This window comes from Balaenoptera physalus (assembly GCF_965194825.1).
Source record: "Balaenoptera physalus genome assembly, chromosome: 9".
NCBI classification, from domain to species: domain Eukaryota; kingdom Metazoa; phylum Chordata; class Mammalia; order Artiodactyla; family Balaenopteridae; genus Balaenoptera; species Balaenoptera physalus.
This window is the reverse complement of record NC_138888.1, coordinates 16,883,975-16,899,047: the sequence shown is the minus strand read 5'-3', so window position 1 is coordinate 16,899,047 and position 15,073 is coordinate 16,883,975. Positions and strand designations below refer to the sequence as shown.

The following is a 15,073-nucleotide window of genomic DNA, read 5'->3' as shown; positions in this document are numbered from 1 at the left end:
TTTTTGATGCCTTATCTCGTGATGATTTTCAAAACGCTTTCAAAATGTCACCTTGTTCCACCTTGATGACAATTATTTGAGCTAAGTAAGGATTATTAAAAATTTTCAAAAAAGAATCCTGGCTTGCCCAAATTCCCCCAGATAGTCAACGCCAGCCAGGCCGGAACCCAGCTCCTGGGATCCCCATGCTGGGCTCTTTACATTCATATCTGTGTTGTTGGCTCAGAGATCTGCCTTACAAATAAGATTAGGCTGTTTTCCTTTCGTAATTGAAGAAAAAAAAAAAAAAAAGGTTTGTTTTTAAATTCCTCAAAAGAATAAGATGATTAGCGGTCATGACCTGACACCTATTTTGATTTCTACAGAAATCAAAATCAGTAAGTTTCATATTTCAAAACTTCTAACTTTATGGGTTCGGTTTGGTCCTCCTATTAAAAGGCCATTCTAATCAGCGTTTATTGAGACCTAGCTGCCTGGGCCCATTTTCTCTTAACAAACATTTAGGTGGGGCTCGCTGGGCCCTGGAGAAAGTGGGATTTGGACTTATGTGACTGGGGATGGGTGGGAGAAGGGAGAAGCTTCCAACATGTTGTTGCTGCATTTCGAAAACCAATCTTTGATTTCAAAATCATTTTTATATCCATAAAGGGAGCCTGGTGAGTGGGCCCTTGAAAGAGCAAAACTGAACGTGAATGAAAACTTCCTGCTTGTGGGGATTCTTGAAGAGTTGGAAGATGTGCTGCTTTTACTGGAAAGATTTTTACCTCATTACTTCAAGGGTGTGCTCAGTATCTACAAAGACCCAGGTAACTCCGTCTGTAAGCAAGTACTTCTCTGTTTTGAGGCTTACTCACCTTGAAAAGGACTCGGGAAATGAAGGCGTGAAATCATCTCTTCTGTTAGTGAAGGGGAGCTCCCCTGGCTTCAAAGCAAGGTTAGAACCACGAGATTTAGATACCATAACCTTGAGCTTCAGGGCCAAACATAAACTCGCCGTGTTTTAAAGGCCGGATGCTTCCATTTCCCCCTCTGGAAGGTGAGATCGGCAGCGTTCCCGTCGGCCGTGTCCTGGTGCTGGGGCGAACCAATGAACAGGCAGGTGTGTGTTGGAGTCCTGGGGGAGTGTGATGAGGTAACTGTGGCCCTACTTCCATTTGACAAAAGCAAATCCTGGCGCATAGAATCCATAGAGCAGCACATTGAGAATACAATTATGATTTTACTCTAATAAATGGAGTGGTGTCCAAACAGAAGCAAGAGAGAGTGCAGCAGAGCAGTCATGAGGGTTGCCCGTAGTGTCACTGTAAATATCATTACTCTCAGAAGTCCATCGTTTGTTTTTCCCATTATAATTTTATCTTGAAAGGCAAACAATCTTGTTTGTTTCTTTCCTGATCTTAATCTACTGCTGCCACAACAATACCTACTCACTAATCTGTTTATTGTTTTGTTTTGTTGTCCGGAAATGGAGGGTATTATTCTGCTTTGTAGAAATGAGGCACAGAGGAAGGGCTTCCCAAACGCAGCCTCTGCCTCACATGCCACGCAGCCAGGCAGGGACCTCGTACCACACCTGTATCACTTGACAGGTGCAGATGCCCAGGTGAACTGGGTTTGCCTACAGGAGCCCTGACTTCTGTTCCATCGGGTGGCCCTACCACTACCAGGGACTCGCTGGGGGAAGGTGATTTTGCCTTGGTCTCCCAACACTCTTATTCAGAGATAAACTCCCAGGTACTTACGTGACCAAGGACCTCGACGTATGCCCTGCAGGTGTGTCTCCGCAGCAAGAAGTGTGGTTGGAATAGCTAGAAGCATAACAAACTCTAAATTGTCATTTTTTGAAATAGGGCCTTCCTTTGCCCTTTCAACACTGGGCAATTTAAAGAGTTCTCCTGCGACCAGTTTTTAGCTCTGTAGGACAAAGTAAACTCTGGTCTTTGTGCAAGGAGGAGTCTCACCCTAAATCAGGCTCCTCTGAAGAAAAGGTTTACGTTATTCGTTGTTATTTCCCTTCTTTGGCTTTATCTTGTTGTATAGTGTGTGGGGATGTGTGTGTGTGAGATGTACAGTATGAGATAAAAGGCTGACTGGGTCTTGGAGACACAGAGCTGTCAGATAAGAACACACTGTTGTCCCAGCGCTTGGGAAGAGTATGGGTGACATCATCCATCCTGGGATCTGGGGTTGACACCATTCACAGGATGTCACAGCCCAGCACACCAAAGGTCCACATCAGAGGTGTAGGTCTGATAACTTAGAAGAGGACATTTTAATCTTTGTTCTTCTTAAATACAAATAAACCACAAACAAAAATCTTAGCCCCGAGGGCTCACTTACCTACGTTGTCAGGATGTTATCATCTTCACTTCCAAGCTGTTTTCCTCATTTAAATACCTGACTTCTCAGGAATTGTAGGCCTTCGTCCCGTGATCTGGAAGCCCATTAATTAAAGTAGAACATATTTTTGAAAATTGAGTGACTGTTAGCTCTTTTGTCTTTAGCTGTGATCGTTCCACCTATAAATTAAAGATTTTTCTCCCCTTTGAGTTGGGCATAGCAGTATATGAAATACTTCTGAGGCTGCTGCCCCAGGGAGAACGCAGGCCGGCCAACACGTTACCCGCTCACACAATCCAGCTATTCTGGTGGTTAAAACAGCGAGACACGTCTACACGGCCCTGGGCTCCCACCCTCTGGGTGCACTTCCACACACACACACACACACACACACATACACACACACACACACACACACATACACACACACACACATACCTCACCGCCACTCCCCAAGGTGGTCTTCAGGACTCTGGCCCAGGACTCAACAACTGTTCTAATTTAGTTCCTGAGTGGAGCTGGTGTTAAATATTTTGCATATCACTCCAGTGTAACGGTCTCCGCTGCCGCATGGCACGTAGACAACAAAATGAACATCTGAGTGATTCTTCAGTAACTTCCCCTGTGTTTTGTGGCCTCTCAGGCACCTTCTGTGAGATTTTTCTATGGTAACCTTGAAGGCCAATCAGCTCCACAGTTGCTCTGTCCCGAAGAGTTTCCTCATCCCCTGAAGCAGGGGACAGGAGATGAGCGCCCACGCCTGGCCAGCTTTCCGGTATATTTTAGCCTCTGCAAAGACTAAGCCCCTGTACTGTTTTCTCATGGCCACAAGTCAGTGAGCTGGTATCAAATAGGTTAAAGAAGAAAAGCAGCAGGTCACTTTATCATTCACACCAGGGCCTCATCACCTGTGCATTTTCAATCTAAACTCACAGATAATGGCCCACTAAAATCATCGCTCGTGCCCTTTATACAAGAATTTTATAACTGAGTAGACTAGAGGACAGAGGGAAGAAACACTAAAATCTGAGACCTTTAAATATTTGTAGATTCAACTGACCATGGAGCTGGATTAAGATGCAAACACTCCACTGGCCATTTTTCTTTGGTGCTCATCCTGTTATTTAAAACATGCAGGTGTGTGCGGATTTCAGGAATCCCCTTCCAGCAAGACGAAAAATATTTAGACCAGTCTCACTGCTGAAGAAAAAACACTAATAACAATAACCGGGGAGCTGGTAAAAATAACGTCTCCTAGTCAAATGGGTTGTCACTTATTCTAGATTGGAAGGATAGTCATTAATTCTTTCCAATCAGTACTGTGGGTTCCAATAACCCACCATTTAGAGACGTTAATAACTTCGCTAAATAATAGGTCAACTGTCTGTGCTCCCTCACCCCATTAATTGCCTGTAAGAAGGTATGTGCTGGTGAGTAAATTTGTCTCCTACCAGAAATATTTGAGAAACTTAGTCTTCATAAATTTTTTTGAAATTTAGTCATTTTATATTAATGTTTGCACTCTGTGGAGACCCAGTTAGTGTATCTCAGAAGAAGTTGATGATAGTAAGTACTCGAGGTGAAATAAGAATGAAAGTTGTAGCCTGGTGGATAACCAGGAGAACACACTCTGGTATTTCTCGCCAGCCCAAGGGCAGTTGCTAATGTTAAGGCCAGTACCTTGGAGTGAGGGCTCAGTAAACTCTGCCCAACCTGGGTAGGAGTTTGAATTGGGGGAACCAAGGCCGAAACAGATTTACTGGGTAAGAGTGACCTCACTTCTTTAACTTATGCGGTCTCATTTTTTATTGGTTAATCTCGATTACATTTGCTCATTACTTACCTTTCAAAAACGAGAAGCTTGGAGCCGGCCCAAAGAATTGGAGAGACAGCTCCATGGTCATCCATCAAAATGTGAACCAAAGGGCCACAGCTTAGAGTTTCTGAGCCACGAGCGTTAACGTGTTCATGAATGCTTTTCCCCCTTAGCTCTTAAAAAGGGACACGCTGTGAGCTATCAATATTTTTCTTAGTCATAGTTTCTTTAGGAGCTAAAATCACAGTGGTGTTAAAGGCCACAATAAATAAGTAACTTAATTAAAGACAGAGAATAAGTGAATATCTGTGATAGGAAAAGTCCGTATATCAGCGTCTCCCATATCCGCCCCTGACTTGGTGAATAACCCAGCTGCTCCAGTTCAGTAGGTGCCGCTTAGCGCCCAGATGCGGAACCCTAGGACCTGATATTCTAACCCTCCTACGTGAGGACCACGTGAGGACTTGAAAGCTAATCCTTCTCCCTTGTATTTTAAATACTTTCCGTTACTAGCACCACATTAGTATTCATTTTCAACTTGTTTCCATTACAAATGTAAACACTGGAACCTCAATAGAGAATTTACAAGACTTTCGTGGGCTGTCTTGAGAATCTGGCCACCAACTATACTACAAAGGAAAAATGTCTAATTCCAAACAAAATGACTTCCGTGCTAACTTCGAGGATTTAAGTTCATTCATAAATTGGGTGCTTTGTTTTTTTTTAAAAAAAACTGCTTATACTTAAATATTTTTATTAACAACGATGATAAATGAAGTACAAATTTAAATATTTTTTTGCTAGGCATGAATGGTAATTAGACTCCTATTAAGGGTATAGCAGTGTACTCTTGGAGTTCATTTGCATTGCACTATTCAAATCTGAGGATATTTACACAGAAGATTAAAATTGTCCTATTATTCATAAAGAAAGGTTATTCTTTAAGGAAAGAACACTGAGTTGGGAGTTTGAAGAGACTCCTAGTCCTCTTTCTGCGGTGGTTCTGCCCATAGGACCCCGAGCAAATGTAGCCTTGGGTGGCTGATCGCCAAGGTCTATATTATTATCATGCTGAAGTATCACATGGAAGGTTTTAAGGCTCCTCTTTCTACCTTCTATTGGTTAGCACAATTATACGGTGCTTTTCCCCCCTGCAGAAACCACAGGCAGTCCCCATTGCCTTCGTAATTCCCAGGTTTAGTTATGGAGACTATCGCTACCTAGAGGACATGACGAATCCTCACTGCGGGGTCATTCCTTCAGAATCCATTCTTCCCTAAGCCAGGGATCCCAACTCACTCTCTGGTCACACTGTCCACCCTTCTCTCTCCACACCATATGCATTTCTGTCCAGAAGACAGAATATCATAATTATTAGAGCACAGGCTCTGGAGTAGGCAGCCTGGGCATTAAAGCCCGTTCTCCACTTAACTGGATAACCAGAGGTAAGGTGTAACCCCTGTACCCCATAGCTTCCCCATCTGTATAAGGCACATAAACAATACTGTCTACTTCACAGGGTTGTTGTGAGAGATGAACCTGATCGAATCCATGTAAAGCCCTTAGCCCAGAGCTTAACATATGATTAAGTGTTCAATAATTAGCTATTAGCCTGCCAACCACATTACAGGAGAGAGACAGGGCCAGTATCTGGGAGGAACTAGGGCTTCAGCTCTCTCTGTAACTTCTACGTGAAAGAAAGCAAGAGAGAGAGAAGGGGGGGGGGGAAGAAGAAAAGAAATGAACACCCTTCACTTATTTCATCAGTGACAGCTGACCTGTGACTGTGAAATCGCATGCCTTTAGGAAATAGTATTTCTGACTTGGAAGGAGAGGAACAGTTATATTCTGGCCAATACCTTATTCCTGAAACAATCACAGGGAATAAGTTTAATGGAAATATTACTACGGTGACACGCTCAGGACTGGAAAACACCATGCAAGTCACTGAGGGTTTTTTAAAAATCATCTATTTTTATGCCTGAACTCTTAGCAGAAATATCAGGGCGTTAAAATTTCAACGTTAAATGAAACCCATTGTTGAGATGTGACCAGGGCCAATTACCATTAGCTCGAGTTGAATGTTGAATCTTTCAGACTGTGATGCATCATGTTATTTAGTAGATATAGGATGGGTGTTCAATGATTTAATGGCGTTTTTATTTTAACTAAGACCCTAAGATTCAGTTCTTGAAAAACCTTTATTTTCCATATGCAGAATTACGTACTTCAGAGCGCTGTTAATGAATTAAACTTGTCCAGCAGGTGGCAGTGTCTCTCCATTTTCTCAAGGAAGTGCTTGTGGTTTCCTAACAGTTTGCATCTGCTGACAGGCGTTTACAGAATGCTTGAACACAGATGTACAATTATGCCCAATATGGGGCCTAAAAATGGGATCGTATCAAAAGGATTCCAAGTACAATTGATTGCAGTAGTCCAAAGTGCATTATCTGAGAGCCAGTGGGGTGGGGAATTGGGGGATAGTTTACAAATAAGTTTACGTGGGTTAAAAATATATGTACCGTCCACTCTAGTTTTATAAAAATCATCCATCATTCTACAACGATTGGATTAAACATGCTGTTTCTCATTTTTTATTTCCATCTTCGTATTACTTTTGTGCTACAACAAAACCCAAAAACATTCTGGAACTTCACAGGTATACAACTGATGGTTGGGAGAAATTCTGACTATCTACAGGCACCAATGAAGTTGTTTAAAAACCTCGATTATCATTTATAAAAAAATAGGATACCAATCTGTTATTGGTTCATGTACCATCAATATTCTCCATAACGATTTGTTTATCACCAGTCATGTCCTAGGCTCAGATTCTAGTCAGGTTGGTACTGCATTATGTGTGTGTGTGTGTGTGTGTGTGTGTGTGTGTGTACACCCATTCATGTTCAAACAACTAAACTCCTTATTACACAGCAGTGGTATCTTAGTAAAGAGTCTTGCATGCAAACATCAGCAACAGTTCCTAAATAATAATAATTTGCATAGCAATTTACCATTTACAAAGCACCTCCATAAGATGACCTCATTTGATTCTTACACGAATCCTCTGAAGCTGAGGAAGACAATTAGTTGTCTCATTTTCTAAATAAGAAAGCTGAGAGTCAAAGAGTAGAATAGCTTGCCCACAGTTATCAAGTCCTAAGTGGCCACAGACATTCAAGCTCTGTCCCCAGCACCACCACAAACTCCATGAATCTATGACCCTCCAAACATCCTTCGTATTTAATCATTAATACAGAGCATTAAGCGGGTATTAAGCACTCTTATGTATTGCAGTTGAAGGTAAATGCTTGAAAATAAAATCTATAGATTATCTCTATTCAACACATGGTCTGATTTTATAGTAATAACATTCCAAAAATATCTCTCTTCTTTGAAGACTAATATTTAAATAGCAGGTATAATCTGAAAATACTAGAAAAATTCAACAAGCACTTTCAGCAAGTGTTTCCATGTCTGCAATACACTCCAGTCCTGGGCAACAGCCGTATAAAGATAAAACCATATCTGGCATGAACGCCATCGCAAACTGGATGGGCACTTCCTGCTGGAGATATTTGGGCCAGGCCTTGAAGGGTGCATCGCTCTTCCCCAGGTGGACGTGGAAGGAGGCAAGTTAGGCAGAAAAAAATAACATGAGTGCAGACCTGGAGCTGTGAAGGCACAGAAGTCCCAAGTCCCATACTTGGGAGGCATGAGGGGCTTCCAGCCCACCTCGGCCCTTGCCTACTGACCTTGCCTCTTTGAGCTGAGCCCCCCAATTCTTCGCAGCTCAGTCACCCTACTGCTAAGCCAGTCCTGCCCAAGGCAGGAAAAGTATCCGCAGCCTTAGATCTCTCTGTGGTACAACCTGGAACTGAGTCACTCATACCAATCCCAGAACCAGTGGCCAAGCCACAGTTGCCAGAGGGCCATGTGTCACTCCCCCAACCCCGCTTTCCCTGCCCTCTGCAAGCCTGACCACCACCCAAGGATCCCTCGCTTCCTAACAGTGTGTCAGGATACTGCCAGGTTCCCAGGTCCATAGGGCTGGGATTCTTCCTCCTTGCTTTCTTTCCGTTTTTCTGCACCCAAGACCCAGCCACCCTCCAGGCCTGGCGTAACCACTGGCTCCAGTCGGTCCTGCACTGTTCCACTGGGGAGCCCACCACACCTCTCCAGACACCACCTACTGCCCTGCCTGACCCCCAGATTCCCCTCTCTGCCCACCAGCATGGTCTCCCCTTCTGTTACCAGGCACTCACTCCCTGACTCGGGTGAGCTCGCTGTGTCCCTTGATGCTGCCTCTGGTCTTCCTGGCCTCCCTCACTAGGAGCCCTTGGAGTCATCCCTCCAGAAGTTTCCCCTAGTCCCCACCTCCCACCCATGCACCCTGGGAAACTGATCTCTTCTAGGTCCCAACCTCATCCTCTGGAGAAGCCCAGATGCTCCCCGCAGTGTGGCCAGGCATGGGGTATGCAGTTTTCTGTCTTGTGATTCATTTCCCCAGACAAAAAGGTGGCTAATAATATCTGGGTGTGTGGTGGAGGTACCGGCATTCTTCTGTGTTTATAGGTGAATTTCTTCTACTTGGGAATTTATTCACTTCTACTTTGAGCAGGTTTTAGTTGAACTTGACAGTAATATGCTTTGCATTGAGTAAGAATGTTACTAAGGGTGGAATTAGTCACCACAGATTTCAATTGTTGGACTTTCCTGGTAACTCAGCAAAGCTGAAATGCTCCTAGAGCCTGGGCAAAGAAGATTAGAGACCCGACCCCAGAAGGTGATAGTTGATCTTTTTATAAAAGACTCTGTGAGCTTCCCGCTCTTTCATGCCCAAACTTCCAAGGTCTGTACCTGCCCCTGGGCCTAATGTGGTGATGTGGAAAGGGCCTCAGACAGAGAATTTCAGAACTGTCTTTGTGCCCTTGACTCACGGTCTTGCCTTGCTGACATTCTTTGCTTATAAAATGTACCCCCAGCTGGGGCGAAGTACAATCCTTACCCATTTCGCATGACTCAACATTTTACAATGGAAGCTTCTATTTTTGTTCAACTAAATCTTGTTCAAATAAAAATATCATTTCCTGGTCTGTATTTTTTTAATAGCTCATACATTTTTATCAACATATAATGTCCTAGCTTTTCACATCTTGCAAATGGTGTTGGACTGTGAAAGAACACAGTGAAAAACTGCAAATATACCTGTGTACAGAACATTGCTGTTTTCAGTGGTTTCTTGTGAGCTATATTAAGCATATTCATTTCACTGTCCACAAACCCATAGAGAAATCCAATCTAATTCCCCACTGATGAGAGTAGGGAAGTTTTGCTTGCTGAGTGGGAGTTTCAGATACTCTGACTGGAAAGTCTCACCTGTCCAGTTTTTACAATGTGCTTCTAAGTACTTCTGTTGCCTTGTCATAGCCAGACACTACTGGAGCTACTTTTCAAAACATGTTTTCCTAGAATTTTACCTTCCTGTTTTTTAACTATACTTTATATATTAAAGTAGTGCATGTATATAATTAAAAATCAAATAGTACTAAAAGACATGTAATGAAAAGCAGTCATTTCCTATTTCAACCCTCTCCATCGCGAAGTCTGGTTCTGCAGAGGCAAACGCTTTCAGCACAGTTAGCTGGTTCTTCTGATAATCACCACACTAATTGTAACTAGTATGCACAGGCTTGTTTTATTTTTATTGTCTTGATGTATTTATTTGAGACGTTATTTAGTTCTCTTATTCCACCACCCTTACCTCCACTTCCTCCCCTCCACCATCTTCGTAGTATAGCTCTATCTATGTTTTACATGCATAGTCCCTGTTTACGTTACTGTGGCTGCATATGTTTGTTCGATGCTGATCCAAGTAGTACACCATCATCTTGTTTTATTTCTTGCATAACTTATTGTTTTTCTAGAATTGATTATTGCCTTGGGTTTTTTATTTGCTTAGATTTATTTATACCTATCAAAATTTTCCTGTGTGCCATTAGATCTGTTGTATCAATCTTACTTTTGATTTTTTTCCCATGTTTTTATCAGATAAGTATATCCATTCCATTTCCTGCTCCCCCATCCCAGGACCACTACCCTCCTTCCCACCCAGAGCTCTAACTTTCTGCTTCCATCTGGGCTGATTACTCAGAAGCTCCCTTCACAGCTGTCCTGCAACTGCCCTTCACCATTTTACTGAATGCATTGTATCCCTGATCTCCTGAATCCCTCATATTCTATTTCTTGATTTAATAACTCATTTTATTCCAAGATAGGCCCAAATTGCTTCCTGATAAAAGATGCGTGGGAGGTAGTAAATTCTTTGAGTCACTGCATGTCTGAAAAGATCAGCGTTCTACCATCTCATCTGATTGCCAGTTTGGCTGGGTATGGATTTCTTCATACATGCACTTCATTTCCCACATCTTTTTCTCTGACTTTCTCATTCTCTCTCTCTCTCTCTCCTGGAGTGTTCCGTTTATTCCTTTTATGAAAGTTTACAACACCTCAGGGTACTGAGTATTCAGTAGATACATTTAAGCTTAAAACTCATGTTTTTCATTTCTGGGAATTTTTCTTGTTTTACTTCTTTCATGATTTTATCACCACCATTTTCTCTGATTCATTTCTGGAATGCTGTTGGTCAGATATTTGAATCCCTAGGTGCATCCTCTCTATGTGCTTTATATTTTTTTCCTCTCTTAATTTCCATTTCTTCAACTTTTTCGCTCTGGAAGAGTTTCTCAATGTGTATTCCAGTCATTCTGTTGAATTTTCTCTTTTCCAAGAACTCTTTTTTAATCTTTTTTTCTTTTTGCATAATATCTTGCTCTTGTTTGTTGGGTACAATGCCACCTTAAATCTCTGAAAATTACAGAGATTTTTAAAAAGTGTTTTCATCTATTTCTTACATTATGTCTACTTGCTCCAGGATCCTTTTCACTGTTTGGTTGATTTGGGCATCTCTTTTTCAGTCTGAAGTCTTTCCTCTGGTAATCTTTGTCGGAATTCATATTTGAGGGTGAGACACTAAAGAGCTCATTGAAAGTGCTGTGCAGTAGGGGAGGCTTATCAACTAATGGACCCACTTGGGATGATCAAGCAGCGATAGAAGTTTTGTTGGGAAAACATTTGTTAGTGATTTTAGGTCTTTTTTTCTCTGGAGTTGATCCAGTTTCCCCACTGAAGAGTCCCCCAAACATCCCCTTGGGGGATGGGAGGTGAGGAGGGAATGGGGGAGCAGGACACACGTCTGATTGCTGGTGGGGGGACAGGAGCTGAAGGCCCACGTTCAGGCACAATTCACTTCATTGTTCTCATTTTAGCCCATGCTCTTCTCTCTCCTCTGGGCTAGCAAATCAGTCTGGAGCCTCTGCCAGATTCTTTGGAGACTAATCCTAAGATTGCCGGATCGCAGGCAGTGGAGAATGGGGGAAGAAGCATTGCAAGATAGCTGGCTGCATGCAGGTGTGGAGGGAAATTGGGACCCAACTGCTTCATAGCCAGACTACCTGCCTCATGCCCAGCTTTCCCATCTGGGCTACCTAGTGCCACTCCTCTCTCTCTCAGGGGTTCTTCGGGTGAGCTGACCCTCCTGATGTATGTCTCCCCTCTGCCAACACTCCAGTGCATATACTCTGCTCTGCCACATGCAGTGCACTCTTCTCACCACTTTTCATCTTCCAGAAGTTGTTTGAAGTCTGTCTTCTGTTGAAATCCTTCTCCAGTTCTTTGTCCTTGCAACCTTTTTATAAAATTATTGTCCTTTACTGTCACTTTAGTGAAGTGTTTCAAAGGAGAGGTGTTGAAGGCCTGTTGTCAGCCTACTGCATTTAGCTGGCAATGTGCTAACTACCTGAACTTTAAGATTCTATTACCAGTTTTGTGTGTATAGCTTCTAGCTAGATCTGTTATAAATGTTTCTTTCATGTGAAATCTGCATAGCCATGATGTGAATCGGGCTACCGTAGCACTGCCTTCAGCATCCGTATCTTGGGATTATAGTACTGATGAAATTTCAAAAGCAAAACAGACAAAAACAAGATCCCTTAATGGTAGTTTATTAGTTAAACCCCTTTGTGTTTTTTTTTTAAATTTTTATTGGAGTAGAGCTGCTTTATAATGTTGTGTTAGTTTCTGCTGTATAGCAAAGTGAATCAGCTATACGTATACATATATCCCCTCTTTTTTGGATTTCCTTCCCGTTTAGGTCACCACAGAGCATTGAGTAGAGTTCCCTGTGCTATACAGTACGTCCTCATTAGTTATCTATTTTATACATAGTAGTGTATATATGTCAATCCCAGTCTCCTAATTCATCCCCCCCTTGGTATCCATAAGTTTGTTCTCTACATCTGTGTCTCTATTTCTGCTTTGCAAATAAATTCATCTGTACCATTATTCTAGATTCCACGTATAAGCGATATTATATAATATTTGTTTTTCTCTTTCTGACTTACTTCACTCTGCATGACAGTCTCTAGATCTATCCACGTCTTTTTACTGAATGATGTTTGCTATGATGAGGCCCCAAACTACTGTTTTTTAAAATTACCTGGAAGACAGATCAGGGCCATATTGGAGATTTATTTGATGGGAGAGAATGTAAATTATAAGAACTGATAAAAAAGACACTGTCTCATGATCAGAGGCAGTACCCAACCATCCAAAGATACCATGCCAGTGTAACTTGGCAGAAACAGGCACCACCGTTTTGTGTGCTGTCATGTGTCGTTTCCCTAACCTAATGCAGGAATAGTGACACAGGTATCCCAAGCCTGGAGAGTCCAGGGCCCCGGTCCATGAGCGCTGTCAGTCAGCACATGTCCAGGAGAAAAAGCAGCCATTGAGAGGGTTTCTCGGCAGCAGCTGCTTTAGTAGCAGTAGCAGCAGCTCATATAACAAATGTTTCATGACGAATGCAAACAAAAGCCAGCTCCGAAATTCCAGCCACGCCATGTCCAAGCCAGTTCAGAGTCGTATCACCACTCCGTTCAAGTTTTTTCCCCTCTCTAAATGCATTCCATATGAGCCGTGGTGTTGGGACAGCTGGGATCTCCTGCATTCACTCAGAAGGCTGTTTTTAAAGCCCAGACTGAAAGGAAAGTAAGTCAGTGGGAAAACAAACTCAAAGAAAACACTGAGACTCAGGTGGGTGTGGGAGGTGTGTTTGTTTTCCCCAGCCAGGCATGACCCCCGGAATGGGGCTGAAGGCTGGGAATCCTCTAGCCCCCCTCCTCGGAAGCCTGGGTGCAGGACTGTGCTCCGGTGGGGCCCCTGAGTCGGCATCGGCCCTGGCTCCAGACAAGCACCATTTCTCAAAGTGTGGTCCAAGGACCGTTGCCAGCCCGTAAGCTGCTTGCTACCAGGCCATGGTGAGATGAGGTAGAAATTGAGAGTAAGCCTGTAGAAACTTTGATGGTAATTTGGTATGGCTCTGATTATTTTTTTAATAACTCATTTTTATTGTAGTTTACAGCAGTATCAATCTGAGATGGATTACAGTGGGAAAAATTCAGAGATCTTTTGTGAAGCAATGTTGTAGATTCTCCCAGGCTTGGGCTGCCCAGGTTAGCAAATAGGAGGTCATCCAATTGACAAGACCAGTCCTAAGGCATTTGGGGCTTATGAGGCGCCATGATTCTTCCATATGATTTTTGCCTTCTTGGCTTCAAATCTCAAACTGCTGTTCCATAGCAATGGCTGAACACCTAAACTCAAGGAGATGTGATCCTTTGAAACTCTGCCTTCCTAAAACTGGTGCCTTGACCTAAAACCTTTACAAGTCATGATTCATACTAGGATAGCACTTTTACAGTTAGCAGAGTACCTTAGACTTATGTTGACTCACTTCTTCCTCACAACTTGGTTAGGTAGTGTTGTAGGTTGAATTGTGTCCCCCCAAAATACGTTGAAGTCCTAACCCCATGTATCTGTGAATGTGACCTTATTTGGAAACAGGGTCTTTGCAGATATAATCACGTTAAGATGAGGTCACATTGGATTAGGGTGGACCCTAAATCCAATGACTGGTGTCCTTATAAGGAGAGAAGGATTCAGAGACACAGGAAAGAAGGCCGTTTGAAGTCAGAGGCAGAGATTGGAATTATGTCACCACCAGCCAAGGAATGTCAAAGACTGTCAGCAAGGACAGTCAGAAACTAGAAAGAGGCAGGAAAAATTCTTCCCTCGAGTCTTCAGAGGGGGCATGGCCCTGCTGACACCTTGACTTTGGACTTCTAACCTCCTGAACAGTGAAAGGATACATTTCTATTATTTTAAGCTACCCAGTTTATGGTAATTTTACGACAGTCCTGGGAAACTAATACAAGTAGAAATCTTCATCCCATTTCCAGATGAATATCTGGAGACTCAGTGATAATAAGCTCTGCCCATGTTCGAAGCAGCCAGCAAGTAGCAAGATCTGGATTTGAGCAAAGGTGAGCGCTACCCAATACACCAGATTGCCTGTCTTTGTGGGACAAAGGAATTGGGGGAAAAAGAAATATCTAACATATGGAGAAAGTTAAATAGATGACTTTACAATAATGCAATGAAATATGAAGAGGCCATTGGAATTTCATTTTGAAGAATTGTTCTTTCTGAACCACTAATGAAAAGTCAGACACACTATTATATTGTACGATATGTTTATAGTGTACACACAATATGCTTAGAAGAACAAACTAAAAGGGAAAAAAACAAAAGAACAGCAGTTTTTAATTGTGCTTGTGGGCTCTGAGTAGTTGTCATTTGTTCCTTTAGACTTTTCTGTTTTGTCTACCTTGTTGTATAATACACGTGCGTCGCAGATGCCACAGTGCTGTATGTCCCGGCACTGTGCTCTGTACCCTCCATGTATCTTCTTAATCATCACAGTGGTGCAGCAAATTAGATATTATTACCCAAATTCTA

General features: G+C 42.6%; 1 protein-coding gene across 5 annotated transcripts in view; it reads left to right on the top strand.

Moving 5' to 3' along the window:
* UST (uronyl 2-sulfotransferase) overlaps window positions 1-15,073 on the top strand; it is a 384,091-nt gene that overhangs the window by 225,491 nt on the left and 143,527 nt on the right. For all 5 annotated transcript variants that reach the window (XM_082474848.1, XM_082474847.1, XM_082474849.1 and 2 more), the window contains exon 7: window positions 649-806. In XM_082474848.1, coding sequence (XP_082330974.1) covers window positions 649-806 — 158 coding nt within the window. The remainder of the gene's footprint in view (window positions 1-648; window positions 807-15,073) is intronic.